This window comes from Cetorhinus maximus, chromosome 7 (genome assembly GCF_964194155.1).
Source record: "Cetorhinus maximus chromosome 7, sCetMax3.hap1.1, whole genome shotgun sequence".
Lineage (NCBI taxonomy): Eukaryota > Metazoa > Chordata > Chondrichthyes > Lamniformes > Cetorhinidae > Cetorhinus > Cetorhinus maximus.
The window spans coordinates 24,129,098-24,147,817 of NC_135885.1; the positions used below are offsets into that span (position 1 = coordinate 24,129,098).

Genomic DNA, 18,720 nt, shown 5'->3' on the forward strand with positions numbered 1-18,720 from the left:
GGGCACAGCTGGAGCAGCACTTATACATAACAACGTGATATTTGTTCTTCTTGTATAATCTTTATGTGCACCTAACTATTACCAATAGCATGTGGCATGGCTGAGGAATTGAATGGAGGTTCTGAGAATATGTTTCTAAAGTGCATTACACCAAGGGTAGGATTTTCCCCTCATCAGGGGGAGTTGTGCAGGGGCGGGGGCAGGCAGGCGCGTACCTGATTGGTGCCCCCGATAGGGCCCGTGCCACCATTTTTATGTGAGCGGGCCAATTAAGGCCCGCCCAGAGTGACGCGCACCCAGAAGTGCTGTGCGCTCCCTGTGTGTGCGGGGGTGTGGTTCCCTGAGTTGGGGGTGCGCTCTTTCGCGCATGCACACAAAAGAGCACAGAAATCTCCCTGAGGCACAGAGGTACCTCAGGGAAATTAGTTTTAAGTTTTAACAGTTCAATAAAGTGTTGAAAAAATTTTTATGGCATGTCCCCTCATGTGAAACTGTTACATGAGTTGGGACATCTGCATTAATTTCAAGAAGAATCTTTGAGAAAATTTAAAATCATTCATGAAACCTCATCCCGGATGAGGTTCCATGAAAAATGCGAAGGCCGCCTGGGCTCTTCGCCTGCCTGCCAACCTTAAGGTTAGACGGGCAGCTCCGTTAATTATTTTAATTGTTAGTTAAATGGCTTTAATAGGCCTTTGACAGTTCGGCGGGCGGGCAGCTGAGTCGGCTGCACATCCGCCAAACTGAAAATTTAAATGAAGCGCGGGGACGGGACACACGCCCAACGTCACCCCGCGTCATTTTACGCCGTGACAAGCAGGCCCCGCCCCTGCTCGCCGAGCCGAAGATTCTCCCCCAAGTTTCTAAGCAGGTAGCTCGCCGGTGACAAAACATAATTAATCAGTTGATAGATGACTATTTAGTTAACTTGGGCCGTCATGTTACTATTGACAATAACCTTCCTTCCCACTAATAGGCAGAAACTGGTTTCATCAATCACTTTTCTGTCCAGCATCTAGACATTAGCTATGTGAAGGCTTGCGAATCTTCTAGATATATGTCATAAGGATACAGTGTAAAAGTATCAGATATAAAGGGAAAGGATCAGGAGACCATAACTTTGTGTGTTTTCAATTTGGCAAGGTCAGCCACAAGTGAGGTGGCTGCATCAGGTCAAAAAGTATGAGACAGCCCTTTTGCTAACCTTCACACTGAATGGGTGACATGATTCTTTTATTCAATCATGGGATGTGGGCTTCGCTGGCTCGGCCAACATTTATTGCCCATACCTAGTTGCCCTTGAGAAGGTGGTAGTGAGCTGCTGCCTTGAACCGCTGTAATCCATGTGGTGCAGGTACACCTAAAGTGCTGCTAGGGAGGTAGTTCCAGAATTTTGACCCAGCAACAGTAAAGGAACAGCAATATAGTTCCTATTCAGGATGGTGAGTGAATTGGAGGGGAATTTGGAGGTGGTGGGGCTCCCATGAATCTGCTGCCCTCGTCCTTCTAGTTGGTAGAGATCGGGAGTTTGGAAGGTGCTGTCAAAGGAGCCTTGGTGAGTTTCTACAATGTACCTTGTAGGTGGTACATACTGCTGCCACTGTGTGTCAGTGGTGGAGGGAGTGGATGTTGAAAGTGGTGGATGGGATGCCAATCAAGCAGCTGTTTTGTCCTGGATGCTGTCAAGCTTCTGAGTGTTGTTGGAGCTCTCCAGGAAGCTGGAGAGTATTCCATCACACTCCTGACTTGTGTCTTCTCGATGGTGGGCAGGCTCTGCAAAGTGAAGAGGTGAATTACTCACTACAAAATTCCAAGCCTTGGACCTACACTTGAAGCCACAATGTTCATAATGTTCAGTTATTCATGGTGGGGGATTCAGCAATGGTAATGCCATTGAATGTCAAAGGGCGATGGTTAGATTCTTGTTGGAGATGGTCATTGACTGGTACTTGTGTGGCCCAGATGTTACTTGTCATTTATCAGTCCAAGCCTGAATGTTGTCCAGGTCTTACTGCATGTGGACATGGACTACATCAGTATCTGAGGAGTTGTGAATAAATACTGTGCAAAGTACAGAGATTATGAAACACTGGCTGCTCTTTTACGATTTTATACAGCAGCCTGGTGAAGAACTACCATTACATAAAGGGCAGTGTTGCTCATGTTTCGGGTTTGTGAATAACCACAGAAGTATCTGTGCCCAGATTTGGGTTGGAAGATTTTTGTTAAGTAGGGGGACTACAGAAATGGGAATCCATTGTTCATGCTGCTCAATGTTTTAAGAGGGATTGGCATAGGTACCAAAGGGATCATTGACAAACAGCTAAGGGTAGAGGAGATCAGGGCAGTGTTACTTATCAAGGTGACCTTGTTAGTTCAGCACAGGCAACTGCCGAAGTCACCACCAAGTTGCATGAGGTTCAGAGCTCCCCACAGCTAACGAAACTCCATTGTGCAAATGATTGCACAATGTTCAGCACTATTCACAACTCCTCAGATACTGAAGCAGCCGTGTCCATATGCAGCAAGACATGGACAACATTCAGACTTGGCTGATAAGTGGCAAGTAACATTGTGCTACACAAATGGCCAGGCAATGACCATCTCCAACAAGACAGAATCCAACCATCTCCCCTTGACAATCAATGGCATTACCATAGCTGCATCCCCCGCGATCAATATCCTTGGAGTAACAATTGACCAGAAACTGAACTGGACTAGCCATATAAATACTGTGGCTACAAGAGCAGCTCAGAGGCGGGAGAGTAACTCACCTCCTGATTCATCAAAGCCTGTCCACCATCTACAAGGCACAAGTCAAGAGTGTGATGAATACTCCCCACTTGCCTGGATGAGTGCAGTTCCAACAACATTCAAGAAACTCAACACCATCCAGGTCAAAGCAGCCCACTTGATTGGCACCCCATCCTGCACCTTCATTATCCACTCCCTCCACCAACAACAGTAGCAGCATTGTGTACCATCAACAATATGCACTGCAGTAACTTTCCAAGGCTCCATAGATAGCATCTTCCAAACGCACGACCTCTGCTACCTTGAAGGACAAGGGCAGCAGATAGATGGGAACACCACCACCTGGAAGTTCCCCTCCAAGTCACTCACCATCCTGACTTGGAAATATATCGCCGTTCCTTCACTGTTACTGGGTGAAAATCCTGGAACTCCTTCCCTAACAGTACTGTGGGGGTACCTACACCACATGGACTGCAGCGGTTCAAGAAGGCAGCTCACCACCACCTTCTCAAGGGCATTTAGAGATGGGCAATAAATGCTGGACTAGCGATGTCCACATCCCATAAAAGGTTTTAAAAGAAGGTTCTTTTCTTCCATGTCGCACACAAAGGTTTTTATGCATCTCATGGAATGTGGTCAAGATCATCAATTGTGATAGTGCGTACAGTTTGAGCACATGGGCCCAGATTTTTGCCATCTTACAAGGTGAAAATATGTCAGCAAATTCTGGAGTGTGTAGTTAATTGTGGAAATCCACAAGTTGCTGTCAGAGATAACCTTCTCATCTGTATGGTGCACTCTATTAGTTTGCATCAATGGACTGAACACTGAAGTCACTGTATTGGCCTACAAGAAGAAAAATTAGGAGCATATGTAGTCCATTTGCTCCTCGAACCTGCTCTGCCATTCAGAAAGATCATGGCCAATCTGACTGTGGTCTCAGCTCCGCTTTCTCATAACCCTGGACGCCCTTGTTGAACATCAGGTGATGGCATAGTAGGGAGGCGATGGTGTAGTGGTATTGTTGCTGGATTAGTAATCCAGAAACCTAAGGTAATGTTCTGGGGGCCTGGATTGGATTCAAATCCCACCAAGGCAGATGGTGGAATTTGAATTCAATAAAAATCTGAAAATAAAAGTCCAATGGTGACCATGAAACCATTGTTGATTGTTGTAAAAACCCATTACTAATACCCTTTAGGGAAGGAAATCTGTCATCCTTGTCTGGCCTGCAAGTGACTCCAGACTCACGGCAATGTTGAGTCTAAAATGAAAGCCACTCCAGTTGTAACAAACTGCTACAAAGGAATGAAACTGGGCGGACCACCCGGCATCGGCCTAGGCACTGGAAATGACAATGGCAATCACAGCCCTGTCGACCCTGCAAAGTCCTCCTTACTAAAATGTGGGGGCTAGTGCCAAAATTGGGAGAGCTGCCTTACAGACTAGTCAAGCAACAGCCTGACATAGTCATCCTCATGGAATCATACCTTACGGATAATGTCCCAGACTCCACCATCCCTGGCTCTGTTTTATCCCACTGGCAGGACAGATCCAGCAGAGGTGGTGGCACAGCAAGGAGGGAGTTGCCCTGGGAGTCCTCAACATGGACTCCAGACCCCATGAAGTCTCATAGCATCAGGCCAAACATGGGCAAGGAAACCTCCTGCTGATTACTGTGTACTGCCCTCCCTTGGCTGATGAATCAGTGCTCCTTCATGTTGAACATCAACTGGAGGAAGCACTGAGGGTGGCAAGGGTGCAGAATGTACTCTGGGTGGGGTACTTCAATGTCCATCACTAAGAGTGGCTCAGTAACACCACTACTGGCTGCGTCCTAAATGAAATAGTGACTGGGCCTGAGGCAGGTAGTGAGGGAAAAACATACTTGATCTCATCCTCACCAACCTGCCTGCTGCAGATGCATCTGTCCATGACCACTGCACAGTCACTGTGGAGACAAAGTCCTGCCTTCACATTGAGGATACCCTCCATCATGTGTGGTACTATCACTGTGCTAAATGGGATAGATTTTGAACAGATCTAGCAACTCAAGATTGGGCATCCATGAGGCGCTGTGGGCCATCAGCAGCAGCAGAATTGTACTCGAACACAATCTGTAACCTCGTGGCCTGGCATATCCCCCACTCTACCATTACCATTAACCCTGGGGATCAACCCTGGTTCAATGAAGAGTGCAGGAGGGCATGCCAGGAGCAGCACCAGGGCATATCTGAAAATGAGGTGTCAACCTGGTGAAGCCATAAAACAGGACTACTTGCATGCTAAACAGCATAAGCAGTAAGTGATAGACAGAGCTAAGTGATCCCGCAACCAATGGATCAGACCTAAGCTCTGCAGTCCTGCCACATCCAGTCGTGAATGGTGGTAGACAATTAAACAACTCACTGGAGGAGGTGGGTGAATGGGACTTAGTGTGAGTTAGGGCATGGGCAACAAAGTTTTGAATGACCTCAAAGTTTATGGAGGTTGGGAGGCAAGCCTAGATTTAACAAAGGCATGGATGATTACATGCTTCTGTGAGGTTTTTATTACTGCTAAATACTTCAATTGTTTTTTAATTTCTCAGATTCTTTCATCTGTGCGTACATTCATACACTTGATTTTTAAACTGGGTTGCAGACTTTAACATTTCTAATTAATATTTCTGTGGAATAAGGAACCCACCAATTTAAATGTGTCCTTGGCCCAACCATCTTCAGCTGCTTCATCAATGACCTTCCTTCCATCATAAGGTCAGAAGTGGGAATGTTTGCTGATTTTTGTAGGATGTTCAGCACCACTCGCGACTCCTCAGATACTGAAGCAGTCCATGTCCAAATGCAGCAAGACCTGAACAATATCCAGGCTTGGGCTGACAAGTGGCAAGTAACATTCACTCCACACAAGTGTCAGGCAATGACCATCTCCAACAAGAGAGATTCCAACCGTCGCCCTTTGATATTCAATGGCATTACCATCACTGAATCCCCCTCTATCAACATCCTGGGGGTTACCATTGACCACAGAAACTGAACTGGACTAGCCATATAAATACTGTGGCTACAAGAGCAGGACAGAGGCTAGGAATCGTGTGATGAGTAACCCACCTCCTGACTCCCCAAAGCCTGTCCACCATCTACAAGGCACAAGTCAGGAGTGTGATGGAATACTCCCCACTTGCTTGGATGAGTGCAGCTCCCACAACACTGAAGAAGCTGGACACCGTCCAGGACAAAGCAGCCCGCTTGATTGGCACCACATCCACAAACATTCACTCCCTCCACCACTGATGCACAGTAGCAGCAGTGTGTACCACCTGCAAGATGCGTTGCAGGAATTCACCAAGGCTCCTTCAACAGCACCTTCTGAACCCATGACCACTACCATCTAAAAGGGCAAGAGCTGCAAATAGATGGGAAATCACCACCTGGAAGTTCCCCTCCAAGTCACTCACCATCCTGACTTGGCAATATATCGCCGTTCCTTCACTGTCGCTGGGTCAAAATCCTGGAACTTCCTTCCTAACAGCACTGTGGGTGTACCTACATACACCACATGAACTGCAGCGGTTCAAGAAGGCAGCTCACCACCACCTTCTCAAGGGCAACTAGGGATGGGCAATAAATGCTGACCCAGCCAGTGAAGCCCACATCACAAGAATTAATTTTTAAAAATGAGACTACACCCCATCTAGTGGCCAAGCAATGAATTACCCAAAATTTTCCAATGAAGGGGAGTTGCAATTGTCAGGAAAGAGTTCAAATATTTTAACTCAGGGATGATTAAATTCAAATTGGTTCAATTTACATTCATTAATATAAACTATAGAACTATAGAAATTAATCAGCATTGTGCATTACTCACTCCATGATGGTTATAGGTTTAGCCTTACTCCCTCATCTCAATGAATTTCGGGCTGGGTACGATGCTGAACTCTTCTTCCATCGCCTTCGTCTCCGTGCTCACTTCTTTGGGCAGGAATTCTCTCCCCGTTCCATGGATCCTTTTATCTGCCTCCAATATTCTTCCTCCACCTGGACCCCTTCCTCTGGATTCTCACCTCTTGATCTTTTCATTGAGAACTATCAGCGTGACATCAGTCGTCTCAATTTCTCTGCTCCTCTCACCCACTCTAACCTGTCTCTCTCTGAACTTGCTGCACTCCGTTCTCTCAGGTCCAACCCTGACTTTGTCATCAAACCCGCTGACGAGGGTGGTGCTGTTGTTGTCTGGCGCACTGACCTCTACCTCGTGGAGGCTGAGCGTCAACTCGCGGACACTTCCTCCTACCTCTCCCTGGACCATGACCGCACCACTGAACATCAAGCCATTGTTTCCAGGACTGTCACTGACCTCATCTCCTCTGGAGATCTTCCCTCCACAGCTTTCAACCTCATAGACTCCCAACCTCGGACGGCCCGCTTCTACCTCCTACCCAAAATCCACAAACAGGACTGTCCCGGCAGACTGATCGTGTCAGCCTGTTCCTGCCCCACAGAACTCAATTCTTGCTATCTTGACTCCATTCTCTCTCCCCTTGTCCAGTCTCTTCCCACCTACATCCGCGATTCCTCTGACGCCCTACATCATATCAACAATTTCCAGTTCCCTGGCCCCAACCACCTCCTCTTCACCATGGACGTCCAATCCCTCTACACCTCCATCCGCCACCGGGATGGTCTGAGGGCCCTTAGCTTCTTCCTCGAACAGAGGCCCAAACAATCCTCATCCACCACTATTCTCCTCCATCTGGCTGAACTTGTTCTCTCACTGAACAAATTCTCCTTAAACTCGTCTCACTTCCTCCAAATAAAAGGTGTGGCTATGGGTACCCGCATGGGCCCCAGTTACGCCTGTCTCTTTATGGGGTATGTGGAACATTCTTTGTTCCAGTCCTACTCTGGCCCCCTCCCACAACTCTTTCTCTGGTACATCGATGATTGCTTCGGTGCTGCTTCATGCTCTCGTCTGGACCTGGAAAATTTATTAATTTTGTTTCCAATTTCCACCCCTCCATCATTTTCACATGGCCCATCTCTGACACTTCCCTTCCCTTCCTTGACCTCTCTGTCTCAATTTCTGGTGATGGACTGTCCACCAATATCCATTACAAGCCTACCAACTCCCACAGCTACCTCGACTACAGCTCCTCACACCCCGCTTCCTGTAAGTACTCCATCGCATTCTCTCAGTTCCTTCACCTCCATCGCATCTGTTCTGATGATGCTACTTTCAAAAACAGTTCCTCTGACATGTCTTCCTTCTTCCTTAACCGAGGCTTTCCACCCACGGTGGTTGACAGGGCCCTCAACCGCGTCCGGCCCATCCCCTGCGCATCCACCCTCACACCTTCCTCTCCCTCCCAGAACCATGATAGGGTCCCCCTTGTCCTCACTTATCACCCCACCAGCCTCCACATTCAAAGGATCATCCTCCGCCATTTCCGCCAACTCCAACATGATGCCACCACCAAACACATCTTCCCTTCACCGCCCCTGGTGGCATTCTGCAGGGATTATTCTCTCCGGGACACCCTGGTCCACTCCTCCATCACCCCCTACACCTCAACCCCCTCCCACGGTACCTTCCCATGAAGCCGCAGAAGGTGCAACACCTGCCCCTTTACTTCCCCCCTCCTCACCATCCAAGGGCCCAAACATTCCTTTCAAGTGAAGCAGCACTTCACTTGCACTTCCCTCAATTTAGTCTACTGCATTCAATGCTCCCAATGCAGTCTCCTTTACATTGGAGAGACCAAACACAGACTCGGTGACCACTTTGTGGAACACCTTGGGTCTGTCCGCAAGCATGGCCCATGCCTCCCTGTCACTTGCCATTTCAACACACCACCCTGCTCTCATGCCCACATGTCTGTCCTTGGCCTGCTGCAATGTTCCAGTGAAGCTCAACGCAAACTGGAGGAACAGCACCTCATCTTCTGACTAGGCACTTTACAGCTTTCCGGACTAAACAATGAGTTCAACAACTTCAGATCATGAACTCTCTCTTTCATCCCCACCCCCTTTCCGATCCCCCTTTTTCCAATAATTTATAGTTGTTAGGGGGAAGAAAATAAATGAAAATTTATGGTAAGGGAGATTTCATTATAAGGGAATGAATTACTTAAATTAGAATCTAGAGGCAGGCCAGCGCAAATCAGTAAATCAACAATTAAACAGTTAAACCAGATGATCCTTATACACTCTCAAACTTTGTACACCCTCAGGGTTTGCAATCACCAGCAAGGTCTGGGAGTTAGACTGGAGTCAGAGGATGGCAATAACATAGATTAAGTGTGCTCTTCAACAGATAGGGGAAGGACAGATGGTCCCAGCTTAGACAGGAAGGCTGGTCTCTGCCTGGGTGAAAATAGGGACATACGATGCATGTACCTGTTACCAGGGATGTCTGTTTAATGTAAACCTATATGTTGCCGAGATCAGAATCTGGAAACTATTCTTGTATATGACCAATAATGTATAAATATGTTGAACACTTGTAATTTAGCAGAGTGCTATCTCAAGCTACAATGAGATGGTTCTCCCCTTGCAATTGCTCGAATAAACGATCGTGACCTGTACCTGAGACTCCTATGGTCCATTTGTCAAAGTGATCACATCAATAATTTTTTTAATATATTTTTCTTTTCCCACCTATTTCCATTATTTTTAAATTTATTTCTATCCATTGTTTTACCTCCACCTTTTAGCCGATTTCGATCCCTTCCCCCGACCCCAGCCCCACTAGGGCTATTTGTCACTTGCTCGTCCTGCTTTCTACCCTTAATGTCACCATTAGCACATTCCTTAGCTAATATCACCACCGACACCCCTTTGTCCTTTTGTCTATGACATCTTTGGCAATCTCTTCTTTGCCTCCGCCTATCACTGGCCCTCTATCCAGCTCTACCTGTCCCACCCCCCTCAACCAGCTTATATTTCACCTCATTTCTATATTTCCTTAGCTCTGATGAAGAGTCATATGGACTCGAAATGTTAACTGTATTCCTCTCCGCAGATGCTGTCAGACCTGCAAAGTTTTTCCAGCTATTTTTGTTTTTGTTTCAGATTTCCAGCATCTACAGTATTTTGCTTTTATATTATGGTTATAGGTTTGTTCCACAATGTATAATTTTGACACTTAGTAACTTGGGATCCCATGCTGAACTTACTCTGAGCTTGCTTGAAACCATTATGTAGAAGTAAATTGTTCTCTGCATTCAAGTGTTTCTACATCAGTCACGCTTTATAGAAAGTGTGCCCAGGGTAGGAAACGAAAGCACCGACAACAGGAATAGAATAAGACACTTGTGGATCAAGTGCTTCAAGCCTAAAATTTTGAAATAATTTTCAATGAGACATAGTAGCCTCAACGTCCAAATTCAGTTACATGCACAAATAGTGGCGCAATTAAGTATCCAACTCAGCTTATCATGTGGAATTCTATACGTTATCAACTTGTGGATTTGTGGTGTGAGTGGTGCATTTGGACATTACCCACAAAAATCAAGACTGATGCAACCATGGTCACTAGCTGGCAGGAAGGAAGGACTTATTCCAGGTTTGCAGTCAATTTCGAGATGCTCTTACTTAATTGCATTGGTACTATGTTTCCTGTTTAATGCTGGGAACAGGAGTAGGGAATGTCATGCACTGGACAACATCAAGCCCAGCCTCAAAACCGCAGATTTTGAGAGCCCAGTATAAATCAACTTATTTCAAGTTTGTTTGGGAACTTCTGTGTCCAGTTTCAAAATGGCTTCACCCCATATTATTAGATTAGTTTTTAAGTTCTCTATGATCAAAATATTTGTGTATATTTTACTCTCATCAAGTGCTAAACTCCTACTTGCCCTCTAGAATCTAGTAGCAAATCTGTTCATACACTTTAAGGAGCAATGAGTTAAGCACGTAGCATCAAGTGCCACCAAAATAATTTATGTATTTAAAAACTCGCCTTCTTGCACTCACCTCTTTCTATACACTTTATTAAAGAAATCTAAGTTTACTCTGGAGATATTTGTCCGTTTGTATTTCTTTTAATGTCATAGCAGTTCCTGAAGCCAGGGAATATTTTAGCAGTCACACTTGAACAACTTAAGCACCTTACATATGTCCTGTATTAATTCTTTTTAAGTTAAGCAGGCTGTGGCTTTCTTTGCTTTGCTACTTTGGACTTCCATCCACACTCGGAAGGAGTGATTATGTTTACAGGAGAGCGAGCATGGGCTTTAAGCTTTTACCTGGTGCATCTCTGAAAGTGATATCACAGCACTGGAAAAGTTCCAAACTTTGTACCAAATTTGGAGTTGCTAAATGAATTTCAATTTTGCTCACCTTGTAAGCGAATTTATTGTTAGTGAATCATCCTTAAATGAAGGAGTTAATCAGGTAGACTTGCAAGCTTGAACAAAAGACCAGTCATCAAATTAAGCCAGCAGATATTTAATAACAGGTTTGGGATTTAGCCTGAAATCCTGCCACTGTGGATCCGCAATGATGTTACAATAAAAATCTAACTGCACCCAAAACGTTACAAGCAAGGGTTAACAACAGTGCTTCAAAATAAATTGTAAAAATTAAGCAAAGAAAAAAATGTTCCAGGGCAGTTTGTTTCGGTAAGTCAAATCAAAATGTACTGCATCTAATATGGAGAAAACCCTGGAAGTACTCAGCAGGCAGGCAGCGCCAATGGTGGAAGAAACCAAAGTTAATGTTTCAGGTCGATGAGCTTTCATCAATTGTTTCTCACTCCACAGATGCTGCCTGACCTATGTAATTCCAGCATTTTCTATTTTTAAATTCAGATATCTAGCATCCACTATATTTTGTCTGGAGAACGCCCTACTTGGGCCGAATTCTGAAAAACTTTAAAAAAAAATAAAACTTGCTTTTACAATTTTTAAGCCACCATTTCCTCACAGAGGTCAGCCTGTTTATTAACTGTTGAATTTTCAAATCTAAAATATAATCTTTCTTTCCTTTCAATAAAAATATCATTTGTACCATCATTTGGCTGAAAACACACTGGGGCATGTTTTCCTTCAAAAAAAATACTGAAGTTTCCTTTTAAGTCTGCAAAGTCTAAAGGCATACAAGGTAGTTAACAGTATGGAAAAAATAAGTTCAAAGTAAACTGCATGAATACAAGGGGGCTCAAGTAAGTCTAGTAATGAGACAACTAGAACTGATAGCAGGAAGTTTGACATTACCCACAGAGTAATAAATATATATGGACTGAAAACAAAGGTTAGGTAGCCTGAGGGGAGAAAGAGAAAAAGAGTTAATGTTCCAGGTCAAGGACCTTTCATCAGACTAAATATATAGAATAAACTTCCAGAAACAATAGTAGAGGTGAAAATCCTGGAATTATTCGAGAACCAATTAGCTCCTGTAGGATGCCTCTGGATGAAAGTGCTAAAGTTGGTCAAGTGGCCTCTCTCAACTGTAGGTATCTTATGACGAGGGGCAAACCAGCTTTCTATTTAACCATTATCTCTGCCAGCAATTAGAGGAAAATATACCCCAAAATATAAGTAGGAGCAACAGATTAGTGTATCAAGTGGAGGTTTAAATTGCATAAAAGTTACATGAGTGAGATACTGGAGGTCTGCAGTTACTCCTGATCAAGAATTGGTTTAATGTCAGAATATGTGTTTAAGGGCAGCTGTCAGGCTACAGTATACCTGGAAAAACTGATGATGCAAAGCCCATGTTTCTGCTAAACTTGCAGGGTCTTAGAGTAGCCACTAGGGTTGTGATTAATACAACCAAGGAGCCCAATATCTATTTTAGGCACGTGCCCTGGACACTCCTAAGTTATAGCTTTCAATTTGACTGCTGACACACTTCTGGGGGATGGGCAGGTGAGGGGAACAAGAATTTGGTTACAGGAAATGGCTGCCTAAAAATCATCTCCCAATCCTTCATCCTGTCTCACCGTTCCTTTTTAAAAAAGATTATGTATCATAATTATTCAGATATACAAGTCCAGACAGTTTTAGTAATCTCTCAAATTTAATCTCTTTTTCAATTGCTTTTTGTTACTGATTGCCATTCTCTGCAACAATAAATGGTCACAGTGAGGAACATAGAAGACTGCAATTATACAAAGTTCAAAAGACCACAGACCTGAAATGTTAACTCTCTCCCTCTACAGATGTTGCCTGACCTGTTGAGTGTTTCTACTATTTTCTGTTTATATTTCAGATTTTCAGTATCTGCAGTATTTTGCCTTTTGCAGTTTTACTGCCACTTTCATATTGATGTATAGCAATTTTGCGCATTAAAGACAAGCAGTTTCAGATCGCCTCCTGGCTTTGTCACACCACTTACACTTCACATTAAATGAAAGATATATCCACTTCAGTATGAAGCTGGATTTAAAAAGTGCTCAGGCATGTCTATTGGATCTACTAGACACTTTTAGAAATACAGCATGGAGTTTTTTTAAAATGGTGTGTGAAATTGGTTGCTGCAGCTCCTCACTCAAAATTAATAACCACACCTTCAGGGATCTTTCCTGGTGGGCAAGAATGTGAATCACAGCTAGCAGCAGACTGCAGTATAATTTCTCTCTTACTGCCTATGTCTTTCATCAGCTAATATCTTAGAACAATAGTATTTATATGTAACTACGGTCCAAAACACTGATCTTTATCTATAAAGAATTTGGATTACAGATTGGATAAAATAAAAACATTTTACCTCGTCACAAAATAAGTGCAAAATCATTTGTTTGCCAATGGTTAAGGCCAATAAAGTTTGATCCCAGAAGCACACTTTGACGTCAGTTTAAATTAGGTTAAGTCTCAGTACATATATAAAGTTGGGAGTGTTAGTATTTTGATGGTAACAAATCCAGAAACTTGATATACTTGGTTGCGTGTCCTGCATATTTGTTCTCATTTTTTCTCCTTTGACTTTTTTTTGTAAAGGGTCACCTAACCCAGTTCCAAAACAGACCTAGATTTAACCACAGAAATTATTGGTATCACAAAACACATTCAGTTCCAGAGCACATTTTAACTCCTAAGCAATTAGCACAATACAAAAACACTTCCAGGTTCTGTAGTAGAACATGTGCAAAAAAAGAAAACACTTTCCGAGTAAGCAATCCCCTTTAATTGTTTTAATGTTTGAATCAGAAACAGGTTGCACTTTTCAGTCATTCTGTAGTGCCCACGATGACAGGTTCAATGAATGATGCAGGCTAACAGTGGGGTGAAGTAGGCTTATGAAGTTCTGTCATTCAAGCTTCACTGTATTACTCAGATTAGGCAGATGACGATACGTGGATACATCACAGTGGCCCCTGATGGATCTTTATATAGTCGAAGTTGAGTTTGAAGGCTGGTGGGTCTATTAAAAATTGGGGTAAGTGCTGAAACAAACAAAAAAAAGTACATAAAATACATGGAGAACCTGTTCTTAAGTTTACTGTGAAGTGATATAAGCAAACAGTGAATAATTTTTCTGGTCAGCATATATACTACCTATATACAGCTTATCCTGGGTATAGTTCATTTTGCACACTCCCAAGATCCTCAGATTTATTTGTATTTCTATTGAATAATGGTGCAGCACAAAATCAGTAGGCCAGACTAGTTAATCCAGTCTTGGAGCTATGTTTGGAGCACTCACCAGTTTCTTGTCTGATGGATAACCCAAAAGTCAGTTCCCATAAGTAAGCACCATCACATTTTTAATGAGGGAATGTGACCCATGCTAAAAATAACCTGGGACAGCATGTTCTAGGCAAAGAAAAGGCCTGTTTTTTCAATTTATGTAGGATTCCCACAATGCAAGTCACTTGAAAAATCAAGTAATAAAGTTTATAACAGACACTTTTGGACATGACTGAATTAACAAGCAAATTTATTCACAGGGAGATTTTTAAAAAAAAACAGCAGCAGTAGAGATGTCAAAGTCAGCTTGAAGAATGGGAGATTGGAAATAGGTTGCTATAAGGGTTAAACAGATATGCTAGTCAGTCAGTTAAGTTCCTTTGCACAGTCGTTCTTTGCAGACCTTGCAGGAACTCTCTCTAACCCCTACCAATCACAGCTGTATTTGGAACAGCATAGGTGTTCCTACATAAGGTTTACATCTAGTCTAAGTACTTCACAGAATATGATGGTTTGAATGCTTCTGAGACCACGGAAACTGGTAACTTATAGAGTGATATTGGTTAAGGTTGAATAATGCAGGCTTTCAAGCCTACTGTTATAAATACCTGGTTCATGTTTCATGTTAATATTTTAGGTAATTTTTAGTTCTGGGAAGATTAAAGTTTAACTGTACAAACGGGATTAATGCAACTAAAACAGCTTCTGGACTAGTACACTTAAGACTGGGGCCATGTTGACTTAAGGGATAGAAACGCAAGATCAGCTAGAAATGCAAGATCATATGGTGGGCTGTGACTTAGCTGGAGAATTGGAGATGAGGTGTAAAGAAATGCAGTCCAAAGAGTTGTTTTGTTTTGGGAGTTACAGCTGCAATTAATTTAAAAGCATTCAGTGAACCCTGGAAGGCTATGTCATCATGGAGATTGGTGGAACTTATGGAAGTTCTAGGGTTTCAGTTTATCTATGTGTTTTAAGGAGTAGTGAGTGTTCTGCAGCAGAGGAAAAGCCCATACCAAAAAGTGCTTCTGTTAGCAGGTTCCAGACAGCAAAAATGTTGCTGTTAGCTGGCACTGTAGCTGGAGCTCAGGAGAAGTCCCAGGAGCCATTTGATACTTCCATGCAGTTAGGGCTCAGGAGAAGTCCTGGGAGCCATTTATAGCTTGGTGAAATCCAGGGCAGTGCCAGCCCAGTGAAGCTAGCTGGCTATTAAAAGAGAGGCAATTGTGCCAGTAAGTTGAGGCTGGAGTGCAGACTTGGAAATCCAGGGGAATGGAGTCTTGGGAGATGAGAATGAAACCCTGGGTCATTCATTACAATTCCTTTGTCTGAGAGGGAGGAAAAGAGAAGAAGTATGAAATGGTATTCTAGAGAGTTTAAGTTTCTGGGTGCAGAAAAACCCAGGGTGCAGTCATTAAGGCTCTTCAAGTTGGAGCAGCTTTGAGGAAATTCAGAGGCTTGGTCTTCGAAAGTGAAAAAGTTTGGAGTCCATCATGAGGGAATCTGAGTTTCAAAGGGATTGGTTGACTCGGTGTTTACTGACATCTGGGTGGGTTGTGAAGAATCCATGGGATCGGTCTTGGTCGCATTTGCTATTTATTGTACAATGTTGTGTTCAACCACAGTTTGCCTGTTAATTCACGAGTGCCTCATATTATAAGATAGATATTGTAAGTGGTTTTATCTTTTTGACCTTGCATTGTAGTTCATTTTATTCAAAACCCATGGAATCTTGTGGCTTTATTCTCTTAGTAAGTGTCTTGAATTGCAAGCTTTGTCTACTTTAAATAAAAAGTTCCTAGTCCCTAACTGATTGTACCAACATTGGGGGTCTGGTCCAGGATCATAATGCTACATTATTTAAAGCTTTACTAGGTTACCTCAGTGATCAGGTAGAAATTTCAGTTTACTTTGAAAAAACAAAATGTTAGCCAACAGGTTCCCTGATTGCCATTCTTAAAATTTTCTTACTCTGGCTTTAGGACCGTTTCAATATCAACTTGTAAATCCTGAGTACTACCAACAGAACTGTATTTTTTTATTCTGCTCTGTTTTTATTTGTGGGTGTTGCTGGCAAAGCCTGCATCTGTTGCCCATCTCTAATTGCCTGAGCTGAACAGTTCGGAGGACATTTAAGAGTCAACCACATTGCTGTGGGTCTGGAATCACGTGTAGGCCAGATCAGATAAGGATGTCAGATTTCCATCCCTAAAGGACATTAGTGAACTAGATGAGTCTTTATGACAATCAATGGTAATTTCATGATCACCATTACTGAGACTAGCTTTATATTTCTGATTTATTAATTGAATTTAAATTCCACCAGTTGGCATAGTGGGATTTGAACCCATGTCCCCACAGCATTAGCCTGGGCCTCTGTATTACTAGTCCAGTGACATTACCATTTAGCCACCATCTCCCTTATAGATTTGCAATTGTGAAATTAGTTCAGGAAGTTGTTGGAACCCTTTTGGTTTACTCTACGGTTCTACTGAAAGCATGTGCTATTTTTATTCATAGTCATGGGTTGAGGCAGTAGCTTCTATGTGTTTAGTCCAATCTATATAAAATCATCCACGCACATGTAAATGTGGGCAGGGAGAAAAAAAAGAAAGAAAATTCAAAATAATATGCTGTGGGGAACTGGAATTATTCTAACTTAAATATTACTTCACATTACAACTGAACGTATGTATACAATTTGTATTTTCAGTAATATGTACATACAAACCAAAAGGTTTAATAGTGTTTTTATACAGTTTTGGACACCTGATTATAGAAAGAATATAAAAGCAATGGTAAAAATACAGTGTAGATTCTTTGTAATATACTATAGATGAGAGGGTATCGTAATGAGCAAAAACTAAGAAATTGGGTCCTTTAAAAAACACTAGTGTAGAAAAGTTGGGTGGGGTGGGGTGACCTTCTAGACATCTTCAAGATTTTGAAGAGTGATGATCAAGTTGGTCAGATGGGAGCAGGCACAAGATTAAAATAATCATTAAAAAAAAATAAAAAGGAAAAATTAAAAGCAGAATGCTTTACACAGATGTTGGTTGTTGAATAAGAGAGTAATTTCTTTGAAATATGGAAATTAACGGTAAGGAGAGCGAACAGGACAGGAGGATTAGACTAGGTGGCTTAAGTGGAGAAAAAAGTACAGGCTTGGTAATCTATTGTTCCAATATTTTATGCAGTATAACATATACCTTACCTTTGGATTTCACCCTTTGATTCTGTAAACTTATTGCGAACCATGAACGTTGCAACCGCCTCTGCCACCTAGAAAAAAAATTAAAGTTGATATATAATTGATTCAAAATAAATAAAAATTAGATATGTTCTCTAGATATGACAAGGATATTCAACCACTGCATTAGTGTCTAAATTTCTAAAGACTAAATATAGTTTGAAGAAATTAAACAAATTTCACCTACAGCCTGGAATTATTTAAAACTTCACACAAATAACGACCAGAAAATATTGGAAATGCACAACAGGTCTGTCAGTTTTGAGGAAGGCCTTACATCTGAAATGCCTTTTCTCTTTGAAGATACCAACAGCAATTTTTGTTTTTATGACAGGTTTGTAGTATTTATAGATTATCAATTTTGATTGGTCGTGCAAAGCTTGCTAAAATTTCCCATGATATCACAAAATGTTTGTTATTCAAACATTAAAAATAAGTTAGAACAAATTTTTCAATTCTACACTGTTTATGTAAAATTATCAACTACTAAAATAAACTCAATGGATTATTTTGGTTGATAAAGTTGCCAGATTATAGTGACATTCTTTTGCTTATTAAGCCAGCAAGGCCTCAAAACACTCTTTTATTGCTGGGAATTGGTCACTCTAAGTTTAATTCCAACTCTATGAATTTCAGGTTCAGAATTTATTGAAAGTTGAATGCCATAACTAAATCAAAGAGATTCTCTGGGAAAAGTCTCATGCTTACTTTGTCTGGGGCATCTTCATGTACAGCATGGCCACATTGTGGAAGAACTTGCATCTGAAATTTTCCTAAAAGATATACATACAGGAATCATAATCACATTAGTGAGCTCATCATTGTCATTTGAAAATAGTTTTTTTTTAATAATTGCAACAGCTTCTTTCTGCATCCAGAAACTTAAAAACTCTAGAATACCATTTCATGCTTCTCTTTTCCACCCCCCTCTCAGACAAAGGAATTGTTATATTTTGATCAAGTCTTTCATGAGTGAAGTTGCAAATCAGTATCAAAAATAATTGATGACGGAACTAGCGAGGTATACTGTTTACCCAGCGTCAAAAGTATGGAGATGAAAATACTGTGCAACAAGTTTCATTGAAAG

General features: G+C 42.2%; 1 protein-coding gene across 1 annotated transcript in view; it reads right to left on the reverse strand.

Annotated features, from left to right (window-relative positions):
• Window positions 1–11,185: 11,185 nt before the first annotated feature.
• Window positions 11,186–18,720, reverse strand: part of ppme1 (protein phosphatase methylesterase 1) — a 58,760-nt gene continuing 51,225 nt past the window's right edge. Inside the window, exons 12-14 of the mRNA XM_078545207.1 lie at window positions 18,342–18,406; window positions 17,598–17,665; window positions 11,186–14,139 (exon numbers count right to left, since the gene is read on the reverse strand). Coding sequence (XP_078401333.1) covers window positions 14,121–14,139; window positions 17,598–17,665; window positions 18,342–18,406 — 152 coding nt within the window. The 3' untranslated portion in view covers window positions 11,186–14,120. The remainder of the gene's footprint in view (window positions 14,140–17,597; window positions 17,666–18,341; window positions 18,407–18,720) is intronic.